A 23,832-nucleotide genomic window follows, 5' to 3' on the forward strand; every position below is an offset into this window, starting at 1 on the left:
AAAAAAAAAAGAGACAGAGAAGGAAAAGAAAGGAGCCCCCATCTCCACAACCCCCCCAAACATACAAAAAAGCATTAAAAAAGGAAGTTATAAAGCAGCACATACAGCAATTATCTTATCTAGGATCACTCCACATTACCCCCAAGTTATGCACTTTCTGCACTATCATCTCCCCCTACCTCTCTCCTGAAAGGGATTTTCACGTTTTCTCATTGTCGGTGGCGAGTTGTAAGAGGCTTTTGCCTTTCCAAAGAATTCATCAACAAAAAAAAAATAATAAATATTAACTCCTTGCTCCCTGAAACCTTAAAACGGTCTCGGGAAGACAGGGGTTTTATTCTGTTACCTTGAGGAAGAAAAAGGGGAGCAGCCCCGATTTTTAGATATTTTTTGGCAATTTTTTCTGATTTTTATTTTGTTATATGCCTCAGTTCTCCCTCCATTTTGGTTGTTTATGATACTGACAACAAGCTGTCCCTGCTCTCTCTCTCTCTCTCTCCGGATCTCTCCTGCTTTCAGTTAGCAAACCCCCCTCCCCAAGGCAACACGACTCAGCACTTACTTGGGTTCACACTTTTCTCTAAACACACACCGATGGGGAAGGGAAAAGCTTCTGGGCCACTCCGAGGGGGAGAGCAGGCAAATTCGTTTCTTTATTACGAGAAAAAAAAACTTTTGTCCAAAAAACGACGGGAAAGGGGGGTCGAGTGCCCCAAAGTCACTCAGGATTCCCCCAAAGACGCAGCCGCCAGGTCTGGGGGACACCCCACGGGTAGCCGGGTCCACGGGGGAAATTTCTGTGCGAAATTCGGCCGGTTTGAGGCGGGGGGCGAATTTATATTAATTTTTTCCCTCATTTTTCGGCACCGCGGTCTCTAATGTCTTCCGCTCCCTCTCGCCGCTCTCGCCGCTGTCACTGCATTCACAGCACAGGCTCCGGAGAGGCGAGGAGGGGAGGGGGCGGCCGCGCAGCTCCTGCTCCCGCTCCTGCCCCTGCCCCGCGCCGCCGCGGCCCCGGCCCCGGCCCGCCACGGGGGTCGGCGGCGGGCACCCCGCGCCCTCCTGCCGTCCCCCGGGCAGACCGCTGCCTCGCCCGCTCGCTCGCGAACCAACATAGCGCCGCGGGGAGGGAGGGGAGGAGTGGAGGAAACTCCTGAGAGAGGTTTTTCTAAAAATCATCTCTTTCTCCCTCCAAGAGAGGGGAAGGGGGGCACCGCTCGCCTCGCCTCCCCTCCCCTACTTTTTCCCTCCGGGGGGGTCCGACGCGGGGCGGCGGGGGGCTGTAGGAGATGGGGGGCGAGGGATGGAAGGGAGGGATGGTTAACACAAACTTTTCCTCACTGCTCGCTGCTTCTCTCTCCTCTCCCCCCTCCTTCTCCTCCTCCCCCTTCATAATTTAAATAACCCTGATATTTCCCTGCTAAACCCCGGCGCCTGTCCCCCAAACTCGCAGCAGACTCACCGCGGGAGCCTCAGCATCCCCTCTGCGCCCCGTTTCCACCCTTTACAGTGTTCTCCGATTTTTCTGTAATTTTTTCCCCATATTTCGGGCTGGACGCGGCGGGCCTGGAAATTGTTTGCTTTCCCGTCTTTCCAGCAGCCATTGTAGTGTATGCGCTGCGGTGCAGCCCAGCCTGCCGCACACGCCGCGCCCACACCGCCCGCCGCCCACACGCACCGCGGGTTGGACGCCTCCCCCCGTCAGTCAGGGCCTCGGCCGCGCCCCGCCACCGGCGCCTGCGGCCCGCGCCGCCCGCCCCGTTGGTGGAAGGAGGCGCCGCTCAAGGCCGGGGCGGGCCCGCCGCCGCCGCCATTGGCGGTCCGGCCTTGCCACTCAGCGCCGCCGGGGCGTGGGCGGTGGCGGAGCTGGGACGGGGGGAGCAGCGAGGCTGGGAGCGGGGTAGGCTGCGCCCGTACTTAAACGGGCTGCCCGAGCCGCTGACGTCTTTCGAATTGGAGACGGGCTGCCCCCTCCCGCTCCACGCTCCTGCGAATACGGCCGGGGACGGAGGTGAGTGCCGGCGGCGGCGGCGACGACCCGCGCCGCCCGTCCACCTACTGTGCCTATGGCCGAGCGCCGCATTTCCTTGTCGGGCGGTGGAGGGAAAGCAGGCTCCCTCGTCTTCCGCCGCGGGCTGGGGGAGCCCTGCCTTGCTTGCCTGGTTCGGGAGAAGGCGGCGCGGAGGGAACCCGGCTGCGGGGCGGCGGGGCCCGGGCACCGCTCTCTGGCGGCAGGTGGTGCTGAGGGACGGCTGCGCGCGCCTGCCGGTAACGGCCGGTGGCCCCCGGTGGCCGTTGGTTGGGGCGACGGCCGAGGCGGGGGCAGGGGGTGCAGGGCTCCGGCGGCGGCGGCAGAGGGGGGAAAGCAGGGGGCTGGGGGGTCACCCGGTGAGGGCCTGCCCGCCCGCCCCCGCCGTACCTAGCCTGCCCCCCGGCCCTCTTCTGGAGGCTGAGGCGGGGAAGGGCAGCTCGGGGGTGCTGCCGGCTGTCGCCTCCCGCCCCTCGCCTGTCCCGCTGAAACAGAGGTGAAAACCGTAGGATGTTTATGCGGGCTTCATTTCGGGCTTTAAGGTTTAATAAGCTACTGTATATTGTAGTATAATTAGCAATGTTGTATGTGCATATGCATTAAAAAACAAGAATACTTTCCAGTGAGCGGGAGCCTGGAGAAAAATAATACCTATGGTTTATGACCTGAAAAAGCCCTAGGGTTAAAGAGTGCTAGCAACAAATGTGTTTCTTTGTGGTACGGTTTACAACTGTTAATGTGTTAAGGCATAATTAAGAACTGTGGAATAGACAGACCTTGGGTTGTGGTTAGGCTCAGACCTGTAATCTGAAGGCAGGAAGGGAAGGAAGCCTCTGCATATGCAAGAAGTGAGGAGGGGGAAAAACTCGCTTCCTGCTCAACTGCTCCCTCAATCACCCAGCAGCGCTTCCGTGTGACCTGCCTGCCCTTCGAGCTGATAATGTTTCAAATCCTGAAGTACTTTGGGGCGAGGGAGCGAGGAGCACGCGCAGGAAGTCCCAAGCCTTTTCGGTAGTGCTGTGTTGGAGCATTTGCCTGCTCGGGGCTGAGCAGCTTGGTGAGAACTTGAACTGCCTGTTTGTTAAGTAGGTGTTTAATGTGTGGTGTGCATTGTTCCTTAAACCGGGCACAGCTGCAGACTGTGGTAATCAAACTGAAAACGCTGATCGCAGTTTGTATAATGAACGCTGATAATGACGGGTCCTGCGACTCGGGAATACTCCTTCAGAGAGTAATGCTGAAGTCCATCTAATATCTTATGCTTTGAGGCATTTCTGCTTTAGTGGGGCTTACACTTCTAGTATCAGTGAAACGGAGCTACAACACAGACACAGAGAAACCCGCAAAAGCCTTCAGTCTGTGGTACAGACTTGGATGAGGCAGTGTGATGTGCTGCTCTTTTTGTTCTCTTCCCTCCCTCCTTCCTTGGAGCCTGGATGATGCTATTGTTCTACATGCTTGTGTTTTCATTTGAGTTGGAAGCACCTGACCAAAAATCCGCTTGCACCCACAAAAAGCAATCACTTTCCTAGCTTGTAAAATTATCTTAAACATTGGATGGTTCTCATATGAGAGTAGGAGGGTTTCCTGATGCTGTTCTTTAAAAAGCCCATTTCAGAAAACACACATGTGGAATGAGAGCACCAGAAGAGTATACTTGTATGGTATGTAAAATCTAAGGCTTATTCACCTGGAATAGCTTACTCTTAGCCAAAGAAGACCCTCCATCTAAACCATTTTCTGCCTGTGAGCTAATAGGAGCAGTTTCTTTCACAGTTTCTTTTTATTTGCTGCAAAGAGCTTTCTCTCAGTTCTATGTTTCTACTTGTGTTGTATCAAACAGTCATTGGATCAACATTAATTTATTTTATATTTGTGTTTGGAAGGAATACTAGCACAGCCATATTTGTGCCAGAAGCAATGTATGAGAAGTAGTAAAGGAAATGAGGGTCTGCTGTTCATCTTCTCAGATCAGTGTAGGTTCTTGGCACAGCATTCGGTGTCTCTCAAGCTTACAGTTCCTAGAGTAAGTGTCAAACTACTAAACTGGTGAAAAATGTGATTGAAGCTGTCATACACAGTGTAAGTGGGTCTGGTACTTCCTTGCAGTGAAACCATTTCTTTTTCTGTTAATTAGCTGATACAGCAACACAGGAGATGGTTGGGCAAGTGTTAACAGCTGGGAAAGCTCAGTTAAGGTACAGATATGATACAGCTACGGAGCTGGCACAAATCTGGAAGTTTCCTTGTACACTGGTTCCTCATACTATTAATTGAGATGTCTACAGCGTGTTGGCTGTGAACAGCTTCTATTGAGGTGTTTCTCTTAGCCACAGTCATTTATTTAATGATCTGACAGACTAATATGAGAGTCAATCCAGTGGCTTCGTTCTCTGCAAGGATTTATCGGGGAGTTAGCAGTCTTGGTGACAGCCTAAACTTGTCTAAGTTTTCTTGCTGTTAGTTCTTTTAAAATAACATTTTGCAAAAGTTGTGGTTTGTTTTGGTTTTTTTTTCAAGACAAACCAAACTCTGTGTGTTACTGGAAGGCCTTTATTACATGCTGCAGTTCAGACTTAATAGTGAGTTGCTATTAAAAGTAGATATTTAACCTCTTTTTTCTGTTTCTAGCTAAGGTACACGTGTCTGTCTAGAATGTCCAGGCATGCACAGCAGCTTAGAGACCATGATATAAATCCATGTGTAGAGGTAAGATGATCAAATGGAATTTCCATTGGTATGCTTCAGTGTTAAAGAACAGATCTTTTTAAAAAAATTTCTAGAGCTCTTGCATTATCATTTTGCATTAAAGTTTTTTTTAGCATCTGAAGATGGGAAAATCTGTTGTAATAAGTGTGAAATAACAGTAATTCCTCATAAATAAGGATAATACAACTGATAGCAATCTCCAATTCTCTGTCCTTAAAAACAGAGCCCAAAATCCTGGCTAGGCAAGCTTGCTTGATTTTTTTAAAAGCCGTTTGTGGATTATACCAAGTATCTTTGTAAACAACTATTCTGTGGACTCTATTCTTACTATTTAAAGAGTACTAATGTCAGTTATCTTTAAATGAAGTAATTGCTTGGAATTACTGGTTATTCTTTTTGAATAGATGTTTCTCTGATCTCTTTGGTGACATTAATTCATCTGAGAAGCTGCCCCATATCTTTATAGATATTCTGGGAGTTATTACAATTTTTAGACAGTACAGTAACTTCCCTCAGCTCTGAAGTATATTTTCCCTATTAAAGGAAACAGATGCCTCTAGAAAATGTATGGATGACAACAACTATAACAAGAATATGTGTACTGATTATTTTTTGAAGTACAAAAGCTGCAGAAAATTCTGGGTAAGCGTAGTAGATTTTCTAAATTTTAGACCATGGTTTAAGTACATTACTTCTGATAGACTGTTTTCCGAGCTCTTCAGAGTTAGTAATTGCTGACTGCTACTGTTTCTACAGTAACTTGGGTGCTTAGGTAGTTCTGGTATGTGTTGCTTGAAGACTTAACAGATGCGCAGCAAAGTACTTCACTTGGTTCTCCTAAGTTTACCCACTTAGACTGTGAGTCAGTTCTTTTAGTATGTGAAATGTTTCCCTCTGAATTACTCAGATATTTTTAGTAATAATTGCTGTTTTAAATTGATGCAATGAAAAAACTCTGAGGTAAAACAATTTCATCTGTTTTTCCATTTGCTCATGTCATGCTTTACCAAAGGTAAAGCTTAGAAAGAGTTAATTCTTAATTGGTGGTGTTATTTCCCTCTCTTTTGCAGTAGAAAAATACCACAAGGAACTAAGTGCAGTTAAGTTACTCCTTGCTATTTTCTTTCCTTGTGCCATAGTAGTGAAGAGTCTTTTAGCTTATCTTTGATATAATCGTGCAAGCTACCAAAGAACTTGTGACAGTTTCAGGTTAGCCTTATATAGTGTAATGGGAATACTGTAATTTCACTGTCTTCAGAAGCAGTGAGATAAACTATAAGATAACTAAATGTACCAGTATGTAATTGAAGGTACCAGCTAATGGGACTCAGAGTAGCTAACTTGATATATCCAAAATACTTCTATTAAAGAATCTTACTTAAATTGGCAGAGACTTCTGAGGAATCTGTGTTCTCATGGCCATTTTCTTATTTTTCAGCATAATGTTATGATGCAGAGGAGAAGAAATGGTATAAAACCAGAGATGCCCTCAGCAGAAGAGAGAAAGAAAATGTTGGAATCAATGGGGAAGCCCTACTGACTAGAAACTTGTATGGATTGACTGTTTCACTGTATGGATGAAGGCTTACCAGTAGCAGGTTACCCTTTTATGAACTGGACTTTATAGTTGCCATATCTTGGATTAAAATAAGCTCTTAAATTTGGAAATGTTTGAGCTTTCTTGGGTAGAACTCCTTGGGTTTATTCATATTCCCTGTCATGGGAACTTGGCCTCTTACTGGAAGACGGGGTGTCAACACAGCTTACTTATTTAGATCCTTTGGAGGCAGAAACTAGCTTGCTACAAAATGGTAAATATAAAATTAATGGGACTCACAGAAAGTGTAGGCAAAGAGGGGCTGGGGAGTGTCGCAGTGAGAGAGCAGGTTGAGAGACAAGTATGTGCAATGTTTCTTGTATCCAGCTATTCTGCCTGATATTCTGGATTTATCATGTATGATTCTATGGCTTTTTTCACACAAGTGTTATTCTGTGTCCCTTGTTTAAATAAGACTGTTCTGGACAGTCTTATTTCAGAATAAAATCTGAAATCCAACAAGCTTGGCATTAGTGACAGTGCACTCATCAGTGACAGCAGAAGCTTGCAATAAATCAGGTCTGCAAGCGTTCCTTATTACAAGGTTAGAGAGGGTGAAGATAGAACTGAACTCTTCAGAGCTGAACTGAATAGTACATTCTGTGGATAGTAGATACTTTGCTGGCAGGGAGACAGAAGGACTTGTAGACATGTAAACATATACTCTGAGTGACATGTCAGGTTTAACTATAGTGCATCTATCTAAGACTGGACAGCTGAAGCTCTGGGTTTGGAAATGCTTACTCATACAAGACTACAAAGCTCAGTTTGAATAGGTACTCTAATCTTGCTTAAGATTGGTTCTTTAACTAAACTGAGCAACTAGTAAGTGTAAACAGGTTGCTGTCTAGTGGAAACACTTTTCTTATCTTTAGTACCTTCAGCTGTCCTGGCTTAAAAGCTTGCACCCTGTGGTAAGACAGAAAAACCACTGTCATGAGCTCAAGTTCCATGTGAAATCCTTTAGGACTTGCTGTGATCAAGTTGGCAGAACTTTGGCTGACCTCCTGGATGATAGTGTAAAAGTGTTGTCTCTATTTAGACTGTTTTGGAAAGACTTCATGGCTTCCTGTTTCTTCATCTGTCTGGCTTGTCTTGTTCCTTTCCATTGGAGGCCTATTCCTATACTGTGTGGGATTTTTATGATGTTTCTGCCCTGTTACTTGACCTGACTGGTAATTAATGGAGCTCTGTTGTTATTCTTTTTCTTCCTTTTGTCTCCCTCACGCACCTGCATTTTGATATGGATTGATCATACTGTGTCTGTTATTGGAATGTGTGTAGCTCTATGCCTTTTGAGTATGCAGTTCTCTGAGCATAGCTGTGCAGCCTCCAAGCCATGTCACAAGTTCTACAGTCAGTTCCTGGCAAGGGAAATAGACTGTCTTCAATCAAGGTCATCAGATTCAGATTCTTTATTATCAATTATTTTCACATTTAAAATGCAATCTTTGCTATTTTTTTTTTTTTTTTTTTTTTTTTTTATAACAGAGAAGAAACTTTAATGAAAGTTTCAGAGGCTCTTTCTTGCCCACCACTTCCTTGCCATTTTCTTCTAATACCTTCCCATGTACCAGTCCTTACTTTGTTTTTTTCCATTTGGTACCAATTCAAGCATTTTGGATTGTTCACATTCCAGAATTTTTTTTTCAGTAACTTTGTTCTGTCTCTCATCTAATGAAGTCCTGCAGTGGCTTTTTAATGCAGCTCTTCTTGAAGATCTTGTATTTTTCATTGTCCCTGTCTTAGGAGAACTCCTTACTTAGTCAAACTTAACCATAGCACTTCCTCATTGGATAGCCTCTATTTGATCTTCCTGTTCAACTGCAGTTTTTGAGGAGCTGATTGTCACTTTTTCCTTAGGGCTGTCTGTCTCTGGACTCTTCTGTTTTTGCTGCTTTGCATGTCTAAGGGCACCTTCTCTCCCACTTGGCACAGTTTTGTAATTTCACACTTCTGCTGTATCTTTGGGCATGTTCTTTGCTTCTGTGGCTTTGGCTACTGTTGCAGTGCTTGCTGTTTTCCTGTTGCTGTGTTTATACACTTTGGCCTTGCATTAAAATCTGTCTGCTTTAGTTTATGCAAGAAAAACAGCATATCTGCTTGATGCAATTATGCTCATTCTTCATTTCATAAGCTTGACTTTGTTAAAGTCATCTTATTTGTCCTAGACTTTATCAAGTTTTCTTTAAGTGTAGAAATGCCCTTTCTCTATTGTTGCACATAATTTTGTTTTGCCAGTATTTACTTGGAAAGCTTCTGCTATTTTTGTTCGCTTTTAAAGGATGATTCAATTGTCTTTAGACTTTAACAGGTACCTTGTACTGCTTTGAAAAGTGTTTGTAAAGTACTACTGGGCTTCAGAAAGTCAGAAAAGGAGATTCATTGCCTGCTTTCAAGTACCAAACAATACAAGAATCTGGGATCACAGAACGGGCTCACATGTAATGCAAGAACAGTATTTCAGTATTAGACTTCCTGATCATCAGTGGACATGTATGGTAAGCTCCCTCATACTGCTAGTGGAGTTCAGTGAAGAACTGAGGGCAATTTAAAAAGTGACCTGGATTTAATCAGTCATCTCTTGTAGGAAGTGACATTAATTTGTATATTTCCATTGCATATGCCTTGCAGCTACTGTTAAAGAACACAACTTTGAAGAAGTTCTCTTCATCATGTCATAATGCCTCTCAATAATTACTATTATTATTATATATATTACATATATTATTAGTATTATTATACTAGTTAAATCTGAGGTTTCGTAATTTTCTTCCTCACTGGGGGCTGCTGTTCTTGGTCAAGATTTTTCCATTAGTTTTTATAGTGTGATTAACTGTCTATGGTTGCAAGCCAAATACAATGGTCTTTTTTGCCATACCTGAGAGTTTCTATTCCCCACTTCACTGAAATGCTGAGGTAAGCTGTGCCCTTCTGGTATTACTGTGCAGAAATAAGCTTGGTTGGATTCTTAGTTTTGCTAAAGCACACTCATGTGTGCTAATCCAGAAATCAACACAGTGGACCAATATAGTTGATTGGGAAGCAGGGAAAAGACCTATAGGTTTTGTTTTGGCTAACAGGTGTATTTTTTCATTTTGCTTGTGGTACAAGGACCAAATCCTGTTAGTGTCAATAATGCTTCATTATTTTTTTGACAGCTGGATGGTGCTGTTGCACAACAGACTGTATGAAAACAGACTCACTCCACCCACTGCTGTGTCTTTAGAGCTTTTTTACCTTCTTCCTACAGATAAGCAGAATTTGTTCAGGAGAAAGGGAAGGTTGGCACTGTCTCTAAACAGCACAAGAGTCTAAATAATACTGGAAAATAAAACTTTCTGTGTGGCCTGAGAAGCTTTGGAATATATTATCCTCTGGAGTATTTTTTACTGCAGTCCTTCAGTCACAGCAGTGACTGCACCTCTTGTCTTCCTGGAACATAGGCTGTATTCTGCCCTGTGGACATCATTCTCCCATTATTTTTCTGATATTTTTCCTCAGATAAAATACTGTTTCATCTCTGGACTTCTGTCTTACCTTCTTGCTTTTATCAGTTACACTGCTTCCCACCTTGCCTTGTGACTTTGTGATCACAAGCCACCCCTGAGGCTGTAAGTTCATCCTGGAGTTTTCATTCTACAGCTTGGTCCTCCTTTATTGCCTTTGGCCCAGTCATTTCCTTCACAAGCTAAATTCCATAAGCTCAGTCTGAAATATCTTCCCTGCTTGTATATGCATTATACAACTGATTTTTTTTCCCTGTGTCTTTTTTTTTTTTTTTTTTAATGACACTATCTTTTCCTTAACCCCCAAAATGCTCTTTTGTAGCTGGTTCCCTTCCATTTCTCTTCCATTTTTTTTTTTTGTTTTTGTTTTTTTTTGTTTTTTTTCTGGATCACATCAGTGGATGCAAGCTATGAGCCACTTCTTTAAGCTGCTATGTAAAAAAAAATGTTTCTCTTAATGCCAAACTCTTGTTTCACCTGGAAGACATTTTTACCCTTTAACGGTAAACACTACCACAGATATCACCTTCCAGTTTAGCTTTTTTTCTGTATTGCATATTTTCTTCTCTTCTATCAAAGAGATTTGTTGTATCTACCATCCTCAATGGAAGAGGAATGGATATATTTTGACTACTTGTTCTTTATCTCCTACCACTCAGTATTTTACATTTACCCTTTCTCCAAAATACTTTGACAGTTTATTTTCTTAAAAGTTTTTTAAATTCAGCTGTTGCTCTTTGAAAGGAGCAAGTAGAATCCTGTACATCTGCACCTTATCCATGTTTATGTTTTGTATTGGGTTTTTTTAACATTTTCATGTGACTGTTCTCTGACACAAAATCTGTCCTTTGTGCCAAGAAATATTAATGTTGTCTGTTGCCCTGTAAAATAAGAATAATCACCCTCAGTCATTACAAAACACCATTTCATGTGTGGTATGGACCAGTTGATTTAAAAGAGAAAGTAAAAAATCAACGAAGCAGTTTTTAGAAGTAGCCCTCTTTTTCTATTTATCTTTACTGTGAGGGATGAAGATAAAATTTTTTTCACTGCTTTGCAGTGAAAGCAGTTGTATATGAATGCTGGATGATGTTAAAAATAGCTGTAGATGTATAATGACAAATTCTGCTTAACACAGGAAGGTACTCACTGAATAGACTAAAAGTAATTCACAGCTGGAAGACAATATGGGACTAACAGCAGAAATAAGGGGCATCAGCTCAAGCTTGCAAGCATTCCTAAGCCTGTGAAGGATCTTAGCATTTTTGCTTTGAGGAAAAAAGATTGCAGTTCTTTGGTCAAAAAAGATTTTGCAATGCTTTCACAGAAGTAGCCAACTGGTACTATAATATTCACCCATATGAATGTCATTTTTTTCTTTCCTTAAAATGTGTGGACCCCTGAGTACCTCTTGGCTCTAGAGTTGTGTGCAAGTGTTAAAGTGATCATTGATTGCCTGTAGAAAGTAAGGTGATGGGAGTTTTCTACTATTTTCTCCCAATTTTGAGAGTGATCCTAAAGCAGGGTGTGCATAGCAATGACTTTGCCATACCCTGCACTATCAGTCTTCAGTCCTTTGGCTCTAGGGTTCTCAGTAGTGAATGGATTTGAAAGGATGTTCACTGACAAATTCAAAATGTAGATTTCCCCAAGGGCCTGTTCACCTGCTGGCTGTCTCTGAGTTCAGACACATAGAGCCTGTGGATGCTTGGGTATCACAAGTCCCTGGTGCTTCATGTTCTGCTTTGCAGTTTGGTGCTGGCAGTGCTAAGGGAGTGGGTGTCTCTCCCCACCTCGGCACTTCTGGGGTTGATGGGGTAAACATTTCCCTCCATCAGCACTGGGGAGTGATTGTGAAGTCTCCCAGCGTGCGGGTAAGCAGAAGGAAATTTGTTTTTCTACGGAGTATTACTCGAGGGTCACATTTTCAGTGATTCCCTTCAGCAAGTGCCATTCCACGTCCCTTGTTCCTGCCCTGCAGCTGGTGCATCTCTGTGACCCCCCCGGTCCATACTGGTGCAGGGTTCTAGCCTGAGGAATGTATCCAGCTGGAAAATAGCAAAGGGAAAATGGGAAAAAAGGGAGGAACCAGCCCAGCTGGATCCCTGGGCACCTCAGAGGGCAGCTGCAGCCCCTGGGCTGGAAGGGACAGTGTGGGCTGTCTGAGTGAGCAGGAAAAGACAGGCAGCAAATGCTGAAGCCACAGCTGCTGTCACAGGTCAAGCAAGGCTTTTTGTGCTTAAAAAGAGGAGCCCAGGTATTCAAAGCTGTGAGTACACAGGGGCTGTGAGTGTCAAGGTGATGGGCAGATGAGAGCAGATAAAACAGGAGGAGCTGTGTTTTCCAGCATCTCCAGGTGAGCAGTTTAAATTGTCACCCCGACAGTGTGCCTGTCTTCTTAGTCCTAGGTGTGATCCCATTGCACTGAATGTGGCAAGCACACGTGAATGAGGAGTAGAAAAGCACTCGGATGGCTCACGGGTAGGTTTTTACCTACCTGTGTGTTCAAAGCAGTTTTCAGGTTTCTGCCCTTTAAATTTTAATGTTCAGAACCCTGAGAATCAATTATGTTAATAAATACTTTAACACCTCAGCTCTTTTAGGGTTGCTGTGGGACAAGGAGAGTTCACAAAACGCTTTGGTTTTCTGCAGTGTAGAAAAGTTGCCAGCCAGGAGCTGGCAGAGTGCATCAGTATCTCTCTGGGTCTCCTCCCGTTGGCAGCTGCCGGGGATGGATGGGCCTCTGGGAAAAGCTGCTGTAGGGATGGGTGTTTGCAGACAGCTCCTTGTGTCAGGGGAATCTCCTGCTCACTTTGAGCCAAAGGCACACGGATCTACCCGGTTCTGTACTGGTGTGGAGATGTAGGTGGGTTATTCTTGAATGAGAGAATGAGGTCACTTGTTGCTGATTGCTTTTACTTATCGGTCTCTAGAGTAGCAAGAAGCTGACACTGTCTCTAAAATCAGAGCAATTTGCTAATTTCAGATGTTAATGACTTCATTCCTGGTTCTGTGTTTTCTCTTCTGTAAGGGAGGAATACTTGTGATGAGCTGCATCTGACACAGGAGGTTCACAGCTGCTTTTGCACAAGCCTCTCAAAGGAGGTTGGACATGCGGCGTCACAAGAACGTTCTCAGCGGGTTTTAGGTAAGCAAATTGGCCTCAGCTTAGTGCCAGTTTCCGTCGTGCTAGGTGGAGCTACAAACGCAGTGCTTTGCCAAGAAACTTGTTTTTACTGGTGCGGTAGAGCTCGGTGCTTCAGCAGCGCTGTGGTTGGGGCGGTGTTTGGAAGGAGCGGAGCCGGTGGCGCTGGGAGTTTCCCGCCGGGAGAGGGCAGCTCGGCCGGGATGGCAGCAGCAGCGCTTACGGCAGAGCTGCTCCTGCGCCGGGTCTGGGAAGGAAGGATCGATCCGTGCCACACAAGCCACCCCCGGAACTCCAAAAGATCCCAGTTGGAAACACAAGCCAAAGAAAGGTGAGGTGTTTCCTATGCCCGGTTCACTGCTTTCCATTTCATCAGCGAGAACAACCTGCGGGGGGGGGGGCTGAACTAGGAAACTGTTGCACTAACAAGGAGGAGTCCTTCAGCTCTGCTTCCAGTCTCAGGACAGCCCTTCCTTCCCGGTGTTAAATTCAGGTGCAGAAACCCTTGTGTGGGTAGTGAATACTTTGGCATGTGCAGACCTCTTCTTTCAAAAGCCCACAGTCGATACAGATTTCAGCTCTGCTGGACAAAGTCATCCCTCTCTGTCCCCAAAGAGTGAGAACCACAGAAATTGGGTGCTTTTTATCATTAAGTGTGACTTCTCCCAAGAAAGATCTTTGAACCATGAGGGTTTTTTTGTCTTGGGTTTTTTTTTTCTTTTTTTTTCTGAAATTGTCTCTGTACTTTCTTTACTCAAAGATGTGTGTGGCATTTGGGATATGCTGTGATTCACAGTGAGTCTTGGATGAGACATTACAGATCATGTGCTTTGGATTGTGTCCGACACAGGCAGCTCACAGATAATGTTGACTCCCACAGTATTTATCCAAATGACCTTAAAATTACTAAGCCAAAGAAATAAAATATTATAGCCCTGTCCCCCCCCTCAGACACCTGAAGGGTTGCGTAAAGATCAGATTTCTTGAAGAGCTGTAGGAAGAAGATTGGATTATATTCCCCTTATTTACATTACTGCAACTATTTCACATGTCCTGCTGTTGCTGGGTAGGTAGCACTCAGAGCTGGAAACACAGCTTACTAGACTGCTAGGATGACAATTTCACACCGTATGAAGGCAGGACCTTAGCAGAGCTTTTTTGAGAATAAGGAACCCACAAGTCCTTTGTTTCACTGCCCGTGGTCCCGCTTTAACCTGTTGCTTCTACCTTCCTTACCCAGCACATGCTGACTATTCTGTTTTGTCAGGAGGGCTTAAGAAGTGTTAATCATGCAGTTTCCCTTGGGGAAACTGAGCTGATTTGATATCCTGAGCCTAGTTTTAATGCAGTTTCCTTGTCCCCAGACAAACCCAATTTTTGCCTTTCCTTTGAGAAGAGAACCGTGTCCACTTTGTTTACCCCCATCCCTGGTGTCACAAACTTTGTTTCCAACCCAGGCTGCGTGGTCAGAGTGGAAGTGCATGGGATGCTCCTTCTCCCTGACATCTAGAGATCAGAGTGATTTTTGAGGCGTATTTTGACTGAAGCCAAGTGTTCTGAAGCAATACACAGCCTGTGAATTTGTTTTCCTTGCAGTGTGAGTTAATGACTAATCCACTGTGTACTTTCATCTTGCAAGGTTTGATGTTTAAGTTTTTGGTTGCTGCAGCTGGAAAGCAACTAATTATTACTGATTTTTTTTTATTTTTTTTTTTTAAGTTGGTATATGAGTTCAGGAAACAAAACTTTGTAAGATGAGTTAAATTGTAGGGCTGAGCTATCTGAGAGCTCACTATCATCCAGTGGGGAGACTCCGCTGCCTGTACCCCAGCCCCTTTCCTAGGGACAGTCTCATCTTTAGCCTTCCACCAGTTCTGACACTTGCAGGTCTGACACTGAGCAGATCAAATGAGCAAACCCAGGGGGCTGAAGGAAACAGCTTCTGTGGGGTTAGTGACTGATCTTCTCTAATGTCACACTTCAGCACAGTGCCTGTGCAAGCACTGGGACCTGTGAGCTACAGGCACCACCCAGCATCTGCTGACAGATAACCGGTTGTGACTGCTGTCCTGCTGTTCATTTAGGAACATTTAGGCTAGGAGACCTCCTGTGTAAGGCTGGGTTGCCACTTTGACCAAAGGGATGAGTCAAGACTGCAACAGCTCATATCCTCTGTGACTCACCAGAGAGACCCTGAACACCACAAGAATGCAATTGCATGTCAGTGGGTTCAGTTCCAATTTTCCCAATTAATTGTTTGACTCCTTAACAAACAAAGTCTGCAAGAAAAGCCTAACAAACCAATCTTGGGAGCATTGCTTCCTATTTTCTGCAGCTGAATCCAGAGCAACAGTTTGTGTAATGATGATGAACTGTTAAATGAAATTAGTCCTTTTCCCAAAGGAGTTTGTAGTAAAAATGGTAAACAGTATTTTGCAAATAATGCTGCAGGGCTGTGGGCTGTCACTCCCAGCTGGCATGAATTAGTGGAGGAAGGTTTGTTGTGCTTCCTTCTCCCCAGCCATCCACCCCTGCCAGAGCTCTGGATGTCCTAGCCTGGGACAAGGGTGACACAGCTGCTGGTGAATCACCTGCTGAAGAGCTAAAAGTGATAGCTTGGCTCCATTTCCTCAAGCAGCAGTGAGCTGTCATGGCACAGGAGCAAGAAAATTGTCTTCTGTGGCTGGGAATATCCTCCTGCAGGCACAGAGAGATTCACTGCCATTAGAGGTGGTTGCATGGATTTAACTGTGGCTTGAACAATCCGCCTTGAGCTCGTGCTCAATAAAAGCTTCCTCCTGCAACTGCTGGTTCATGGCAGGGCTTTTCACAGGCATTGCTGTCACTCTGTCTTTAGCACAAAAGCAATCGGGGAACAGCTCATGCAAAACAAAACCAGAGAAATAGCTCTCAGGGATGTCTCAATATTTCCTGTTCGTAACAGGGAAAATAATGGAATATCGTTCCTGGAAAGAGATGAGATCTAGAAAAGCCTTCTGAAACTTGTTTCTTTTCAGTTACTGGTTTCTGGATTGGTGATGGTGGAGAAAGACAGGAGAAAAACTGAAAACCACATGGAAACCTTTGCCAGGGAGAAAGCCTGGAGAACGGTCATGACCCACAAGGTGCCTGGGACATCTCACACTCTGTCACATCCCACAAAGTGAGCGCAGCTCCCCAGATGTGCGGGACAAACATCCCACAGAGCAGGAACAGGTAGAGTTCCCCAGAGTGGGGGTTGACCCATGGAGTTTCAGACTGGACCCCATTGCTTGCTCTGCTCCAGAGAGGAGCCTTGGTGCAGCTGGGCCCAATCCTCCTCCTCTAATTTATCTCTTTCAACAACCCACGTGGCAAGATTAAGTTTAGGAGTTGTCTGTGCAGTACTCTAGGTGTAAGATTATTACCCAGGAGGTTTGTATAAGAACACACCTTTACTTAAAAGTGAGTAAGATTATAAAGCAAGTCAGATTGCAACTAGCAATCTAGAAATGATGGTACTTTCAAAGCAATGGATTACAATTTTGCAAAGCTTAAGGAACTTGTCAAAACAACAGATTACAGCTAACAGAACTTAAGAAAGCAATGGGTAGTAAAACATAACAAAGTTAGAAATTATGTTACCCTCATGTGCCAAGATAGGGTTAGAAACACACAGAGATAAGGGCAGGAAGGGCAGGTCCTGTCTGACCAACCTGATCTCCTTTTATGATCAGGTGACCCACCTGGTGGATGAGGGGAAGGCTGTGGATGTGGTCTATCTGGACTTCAGCAAGGCCTTTGACACTGTCTCCCACAGCATTCTCCTGAAAAAGCTGGCAGCCCACAGCTTGGACAGGGGCACTCTGTGCTGCATTAGGAACTGGCTGGAGGGCCGGGCCCAGAGAGTGGTGCTGAACGGTGCTGCATCCAGTTGGCGGCCGGTCACTAGTGGTGTCCCCCAGGGATCAGTGCTGGGCCCAGTCCTGTTCAGTATCTTCATTGACGACTTGGATGAGGGGATTGAGTCCATCGTCAGCAAATTTGCAGATGACACCAAGCTGGGGGGGAGTGTCGATCAGCTGGAAGGCAGGAGGGCTCTGCAGAGGGACCTGGACAGACTGGAGAGATGGGCTGATTCCAATGGGATGAGGTTCAACAAGGCCAAGTGCTGGGTCCTGCACTTTGGCCACAACAACCCCATGGGGAGCTCCAGGCTGGGCACAGAGTGGTTGGAGAGCAGCCACGCAGAGAGGGACCTGGGAGTCTGGATTGACAGGAAGCTGAACATGAGCCAGCAGTGTGCCCAGGTAGCCAAGAAGGCCAATGGCATCCTGGCCTGTGTCAGGAACAGCGTCACCAGCAGGTCCAAGGAGGTGATTTCTGCCCCTGTACTCAGCCCTGGTGAGGCCTCACCTTGAGTACTGTGTCCAGTTCTGGGCCCCTCAGTTCAAGAAGGATATTGAGGTCCTCGAACAGGTCCAAAGGAGGGCAACCAGGCTGGTGAAGGGACTCGAACACAGATCCTATGAGGACAGGCTGAGGGAGCTGGGGCTGTTCATTGCTCTCTACAACTACCTGAAAGGAGGTTGGAGCCAGGTGGGGGTTGGTCTCTTTTCCCAGGCAGCTCTCAGTAAGACAAGAGGGCATGGTCTTAAATTGTGCCGGGGGAAGTTCAGATTGGATATTAGAAAGAATTTTTTCACGGAAAGGGTGATCAGACATTGGAACGGGCTGCCCAGGGAGGTAGTGGACTCTTCGTCCCTGGAGACATTTAAAAAGAGACTGGATGTGGCACTCAGTGCCATGGTCTAGTGACTGCAGCGGTAGTTAATCAAGGGCTGGACTCGATGATCTCTGAAGTCCCTTCCAACCCAGCCTATTCTATGATTCTATGATAAAGAAGAGATAGGAAAGATATCACCACCCCTGGATCCAGCAATGATCTTGGTAGGAAGTTGTGGTCCTTGGATGGTGGGTGTGCATTCTGCATTTTGAGTGTGCCTCTTTCATGTTGCCTGACCCCACCTTTCCAGGGGGGGCTTTGGCATATCTTGCAAAGCCAGGGGATCACTTGGGCCTCTCCAGATGGGTTGACAAAGCAATAACCCTTATTTCTGCACATGTGCCCTCTTCAGTGGCTTTACAGGGGGCATACACAAGATGTCACTCTGCTCCTGCAGGGTACAGCTTGCCTGCCCCTTATGCAATAAGGACAGTGTCCTGCCAGTCAGGGTGGCCCTCAAAGAGAGCTCCCCTTGCAGGGACAGTGTTCAGCTGATGGGGATAGCCACTAAAGAAGGGGCTGCTCTTGCCAGAACAGGACCCCATTTATCAGGGTGGTTACTGAAATGAGGGTCTCTCCTTGAGAGAAGAGTCCAGCTGGCTCATGAATGAGATCTCCCCCCGAGTGCAATGTCCATTTTGTCAGGGTGGTTGTTTGGAGACAAATATTGTTCTGGGGATTCTGCAAGAACCTACTGTCACTGTGTGCTGAGTCCCAGTGTCCTTTACACAGAGAAGCTGTTTGGGAGGTATAGAACAGCACTAGTTCACCACAGTAACTTTTACCTACTGTGACCAGTCGGCCTGTTTGACTTTCCTGTTAGTGCTGGTGCCTTCTTCCCCTTAAGAGCCAAAGACAAGTAGGGTATAAGGCAGCTGCCTCTTCTCAGCGACAGTAACACCAACTGACAAGCACACAGACATGGTGAGAAGATCATCCCCATGTCTGTTTTCTGAATCTTGGCATGGATTTTGTTCTCCAGCTGCTGTGGTACGAAGCCTCATGGGACCAGCAACATTTCCTGGAGTGGCTGAAGTTCAAAGAAAACGTAGGCACTGCTACTGACTCTGGCTGCCCACCATCAAGAGGAACTTAGTAAGTGCAAAGGAAAAACCTTAGCTTTATCTACAATGGCAATTACTTTGCTGGATGTTCTTTACTTTAGTGTCTTTGTTTTATGGCTTTATATATTTTTGGAGATTGGCTCCACCCTCAGGAAAAGCAGAACTTAGTGGCAAGCCACGGTCCCTGTCCAGCTGGTTGGCCGTAACACTCTTTCCCAACAGATAATTCCTATCACCTTTGTCAGGATCTCCTGTGCCAAAATCTTCTTGCAATCCAGTGGTTGCACAAAGGTGGTTAAATTCTCACACAGGTAGGTTGGAGAAAACTGTGCCAAAACCAGTTATTCTAAGTTAGGTACCTCTGTAGCAAAATTCATCACCCAGGAAGACCAAGCTGAATGCACAAGTGTACTTCTGTAAATTCTTATTCTGGGGCTAATCTAATTGACATTTGGGTGGGGGAGGGTCCAAGGATGTGACAGTACCACAAAATGAGCCGAGTCTGCTTGTATCGTCGTGCTTCCTGTCTCCCCATAAGGTTTCAAATTAGTCTTATGATAAGCATGTTGGTTGAGATTTAGATTTGACATTTACTCAAAGGCATTCCTTCACACACTTTTCCATGAACATCCCACATTGTTTAATATACAATACTTCATTGTCTGGAACAGCCAACACTGGACTTGATGGTACTTGAGGTTCCTACCAAAACTATTTCCGCATGTAGAATGCAGATATCCAAATATCTGCAGGAAAATCAAATGGAAGGGTACACGTGCACCTGCAAGTGGCACATGATACTGTGTATTGCAATACCATTCCAACCTCTGTTGAAAGCCTCTGCGAAGCTGTGTGGTTGGTTGCATGACAGCACACACAAATCCTACAGCCAAACAAGTTGTATCAGTGTTGTACTGACTGTGATTTGCTTTTTTATGTCTCTCTGTATCAATTACTTTTCAAAGTACCAGTCATTCTAGTGTTGGAAGTCTCCAGACACGTGAGGCTAATTATTTACCACTCTATTCACTTTATTCTAAATTTAAGGGAAATGTATGTGTAGATAAGTTTGCAGGTATAATTTTTTTCTCACAAGATAATTGCTTATTTTAAGAGGGATCTTATTTCTTAAGGGATTATTCTCCATTTGAAGTTAGTCCATTTTGTTAGTCTTCTTTAAAAAGCTTAAGATAACAGCAGTCAGTTTAATGCACTCCTTTCTCTGTGCAGACAAAATACTACAGTTCTTAATATTTTCCATCCAAGTCTCCTTACAGTCCAACTTGGGAGTGGTAGAAGGACGAGAGCCAAGGAATTTCCAGAAATCTTGAAGTGCTAGTAAGTAAGTCATTACTGACTGAGTGCCATGAATATTTGCTTAATGAAAGCTAGATGCAGGCCCATTCTACCCCTGATCAGCAGATATTATTAATTCATCCCAACAAAAGGCAGTTTCTTGCTCACTAGCACAGTGGGGAAAAAAAGAAAAAAGGTAATTAATTTCCCAGATTGGAACAAATACAACCTTTCAGCACTCTCTGGCATCAAATAGTCTCTGCAAGAGACTATTTTAGCTCTTGACTTTCCTAAGCCCCTTCCTCACCTCAGTTCATTCTTCAATTAGTTTATATTTGGTTTATAGTTTAAAAACTGAGGTCTCTTGGTGCAAACATGTTCTTTAAAAATATTTGTAGGTGTATAAACTCTGGAGACCAGTCCTGTGTCAGAGTGCCTTCCAAAACTGATTTCATGGTTACATGGCTGTGAAGCCCTAAGGAATGCAGAACTCCTTAGTCACCTCTGAACCTCCAGATCAGGTGCTTTAAAAGAGCTCACAGAATTCATATTTGATTTGTAAAGGTCTAATCTGTTGTTCTATTGTATCCCCTTCATAATCTTCAGCCAAGGAGGTTTCTTCACTATGGTTTTACTACAATGAACATGTACAGTGCTGTCACCAACAAAGGGTATTATCTACTATCACCAGCTTTCTGCTAGTTCCCACATGGCTGCAAATCAGAGATAACAAACTGGAATCATGAAGTGCAAGATCTCTGTACTTTTAGTGCTCCTTTTTGGATATTAAAAGGACACTATCGAAAAGAACAAGAACAACAACAAACCAACCTATAACTCTGCTGGAGAACATGGATGGGTATTTATGGTACATCTTTGTGAGTCTGTCTGTTGTAATACAGTAAGACAAAAAGCATTATGTATACCAGAGAACACAGGGCAGGCATCTGCAGGAAATAATGCAACAGCTTTTCTTTGGATGTGGAAAATCCATTCTTTCTGTGTCACATTCCAAAAAAAAAAAAACAAAAAAGAAAAGGCGAAAAGGCTACCCTTTTGGATGGGTGAATAAAAATAAACAGATGTGAGCATGCCAGTGTCTCCTAGAGTGGGTTCTCAGCAGTCAGCATGCAACTCTATAAATGCCTGCTATTTTTAAAGAGATTATTTAATCCAGGAAGGAAAACATTGCACAGGCAAGTCACTACATGGCCTCAGATATAAAGCTTGAGCCTGCTATGGCACACAAAATTGCAAAAACTTGTTAAAAAGCTTTTGGAAAGGGGGTGGGTTTGGAAGCTGCCTTGTCTGCCTCAGGAACGGGGCATGGTGCTCCTTCAGTCACAACAGCTCTGATCCACCTCCTTTTGCCTGTGTGTGGGCAGAGTCCAAACAAAATTTAAAACGCAATAGATGTACAATTGGAGTCCATATGTATATATGTGCCTGTGTATACATGCAGACACACACCCCTCCCTCCTGTCCTATATCCTGCTTTGCAAATGTGCTTAACCCTCTCCTTATCCTCTCCACACTACGTTTGAAACTTTAAGGCACGATGCTTACCTCTCCCTTTTTAGCCCAAGCAGTGGAAACGGATCAAGAATGCTGTGGATCAAAAGGATGTCTTCTGGCACTTCCCATAAGAAGGAGACTAATTACCAACTAACTACTCATCCCCAATATCACCAGTATTACCATATTGTCCTCTCTTGCATCCCTCTTGCATGCCCTCACTGCTGCTTCATTCATTCTCCAGCTGCCTTCTCTGAGGTGGTTTTCTGCTTGGGAAACTGTAGCTCTCTCCTATCAAGCCTTGCTGCCTGCCTCTCTTAAAATCTAGGAAGAAGCAGGCAACGGGACATTATTCCATGAATTTAAAATGATTCTTTAGGTGCTCTCTCCACCTGAAGAGCATCTGGAAAGCTGACCCATTTTAGATGGGTGGAGTTGCAATCACAAGAATTAAAGCAAAGTTACTTTGCTTTTTTAATTATCTGAATACTAAAGAGCAATCCATAGCTTTTAAAATGTCAAAATAAATATTATTGTAGATATAATGGAGTGAAGGCAGTCAGCCATTTCATTGGCAATGTAAAAAAAAAAAAAAAAACTGGCTTCACAGCCATCTTCCAAGTCCTTGCCCTAGAAGCAAAGTTGGAGAGAAATTTCTGCCTGTTCTTGCAGGTGGAGATACTTTCTACAATAAGCTGTACCTGCTTCAAGTATTCAATAGTTCTTTGGTGAAAGTAACTTGGCATTAATTTTTTAGGGAGTTCTAATACAGAAAATTTCAACTATATACTTTGTTTATTCTCATCCATCTTACACACTGACTCATTAGCAGATCATAGAAATTATGTATTTCATAAAGGAAACACTTCAAACAAGCACTTCACCTGCCTATTCTGGTGAGATTTCTTCTCACCATACAGATGTCAGTACTTGAAACTGACAGCTCTATGTGAATTGTTAGAAGCTTCCCAAAACACACATATGTTATTTTGCAATAACTGTAGCATGAATCAAATCAGTTTGGGAATTTAATTAACTGAACATTATGCATAGCACATGTGTGCTTCACAGTCAATTATTATCACTCTAAAAATGTACACACCAATAAGTAATGAAAAGTGTACTCTCTAAAATGAATATAGAGAAGATTCTCTGTGTTAGCCTACTGCCAAGTATTCCCAGTTAGACAATGATCACTGAGGCTTGCATGCACAAGAGATTCCTCACACCTCACCCTGCATTAATCTCTGAGCCAGCTGCTTTTACAATGATGAACTTCATACAGGTGATGTAAGTTCCTCCCTAGGGGAACTGCAGCACCCCTTGGGTTTCATAGCCCCAGTTATGCCACCTTCACAGCATGAAATTTATGGTGCCAACAGGCAACACTTATTTCACAAGAACACCTTCATGAAAGCAATGGTTGTGTACTCCTACAGCTGGCTAGCAGACTTCTCCTAGCAAAGCTCTGTGTGACAGATGCTGCACAGATAACCCTCTACAGAACTTGGTCTCTAAAGGTCACACCTTCTCTTTTACAGATGCAAACATACTGGACTGAATTCAGTGAAGGTCTGGGAGGACAATCAAGATACTGGAGCACCTGCTGTATAAGAAGTTGAGGGTGCTGGGACTGCTCAGCCTGAGGGTGCCAACAGACAACACTTGTTTGACAAGAACCCCTTTTTTTGCTGTTGGCTGTGTCTGCTGACAGTGCCATTGCTGCTCCTCATGTTCTGGTTCTGTTGATTCTTCTTTCTGTGCCACAGCCTGGGGCACTTCCTCTGGACCTCAAGACATGGAGAGGAGGAAGTGTCAGACCATGCCAGATGCTGTCTTCACATCCTGCCTCTCTCAAGTGTTTTCTGTAGTTCTCTCCTGAGGCAGGGAGTCTGGAAGACTCCCAATACATGTCGTGCAGAACCATGTTTCCTTAGATGGACGTAGTTAAACACCACCTTCACTGAGGGTGACATCTGTCAACACAGCTGTACCAATAATCAAGGTTTGTTTTGATCAAGCAGTAACTACCTGGCAGACCCAGCACCACAAGGTGCCTTGGCCTGTAGCCAGTGCCTTTGTCACACCCTTTTCTTACACATCTGTGTCCTGATTTTGAGGTCACTCCTGTTTCTAGTGTGACCATTGCTGAGGGCCGGGGAAGAAGGTGTGAAGGTATTTTTTCACCTCTTTTCCCTAGAAA

The 23,832-nt window shown here is 44.6% G+C and overlaps 2 protein-coding genes across 5 annotated transcripts in view; one reads left to right on the plus strand and one right to left on the minus strand.

Annotated features, from left to right (window-relative positions):
• PLAG1 (PLAG1 zinc finger) overlaps window positions 1-2,242 on the minus strand; it is a 52,524-nt gene extending 50,282 nt beyond the window's left edge. For 2 of the 4 annotated variants that reach the window (XM_071737582.1, XM_071737578.1), the window contains exon 1: window positions 1,463-1,658. The gene's annotated coding sequence lies outside the window, so the exon portion shown is untranslated. Of the gene's footprint in view, window positions 1-562; window positions 1,345-1,462; window positions 1,659-2,059 lie in introns of those variants that run through there. The other 2 variants (XM_071737580.1, XM_071737579.1) reach the window with 2 other exon arrangements.
• CHCHD7 (coiled-coil-helix-coiled-coil-helix domain containing 7) lies at window positions 1,859-6,797 on the plus strand. The gene is made up of 4 exons (XM_071737583.1): window positions 1,859-2,011; window positions 4,661-4,738; window positions 5,282-5,380; window positions 6,177-6,797. The coding sequence occupies exons 2-4, from the start codon at window positions 4,685-4,687 to the stop codon at window positions 6,276-6,278; spliced, it is 255 nt and encodes an 84-aa protein (XP_071593684.1). The 5' UTR covers window positions 1,859-2,011; window positions 4,661-4,684; the 3' UTR covers window positions 6,279-6,797.
• The last annotated feature ends 17,035 nt before the right edge of the window (window positions 6,798-23,832 follow it).

This window comes from Heliangelus exortis, chromosome 2 (assembly GCF_036169615.1).
Source record: "Heliangelus exortis chromosome 2, bHelExo1.hap1, whole genome shotgun sequence".
In the NCBI taxonomy this organism is placed as follows: domain Eukaryota; kingdom Metazoa; phylum Chordata; class Aves; order Apodiformes; family Trochilidae; genus Heliangelus; species Heliangelus exortis.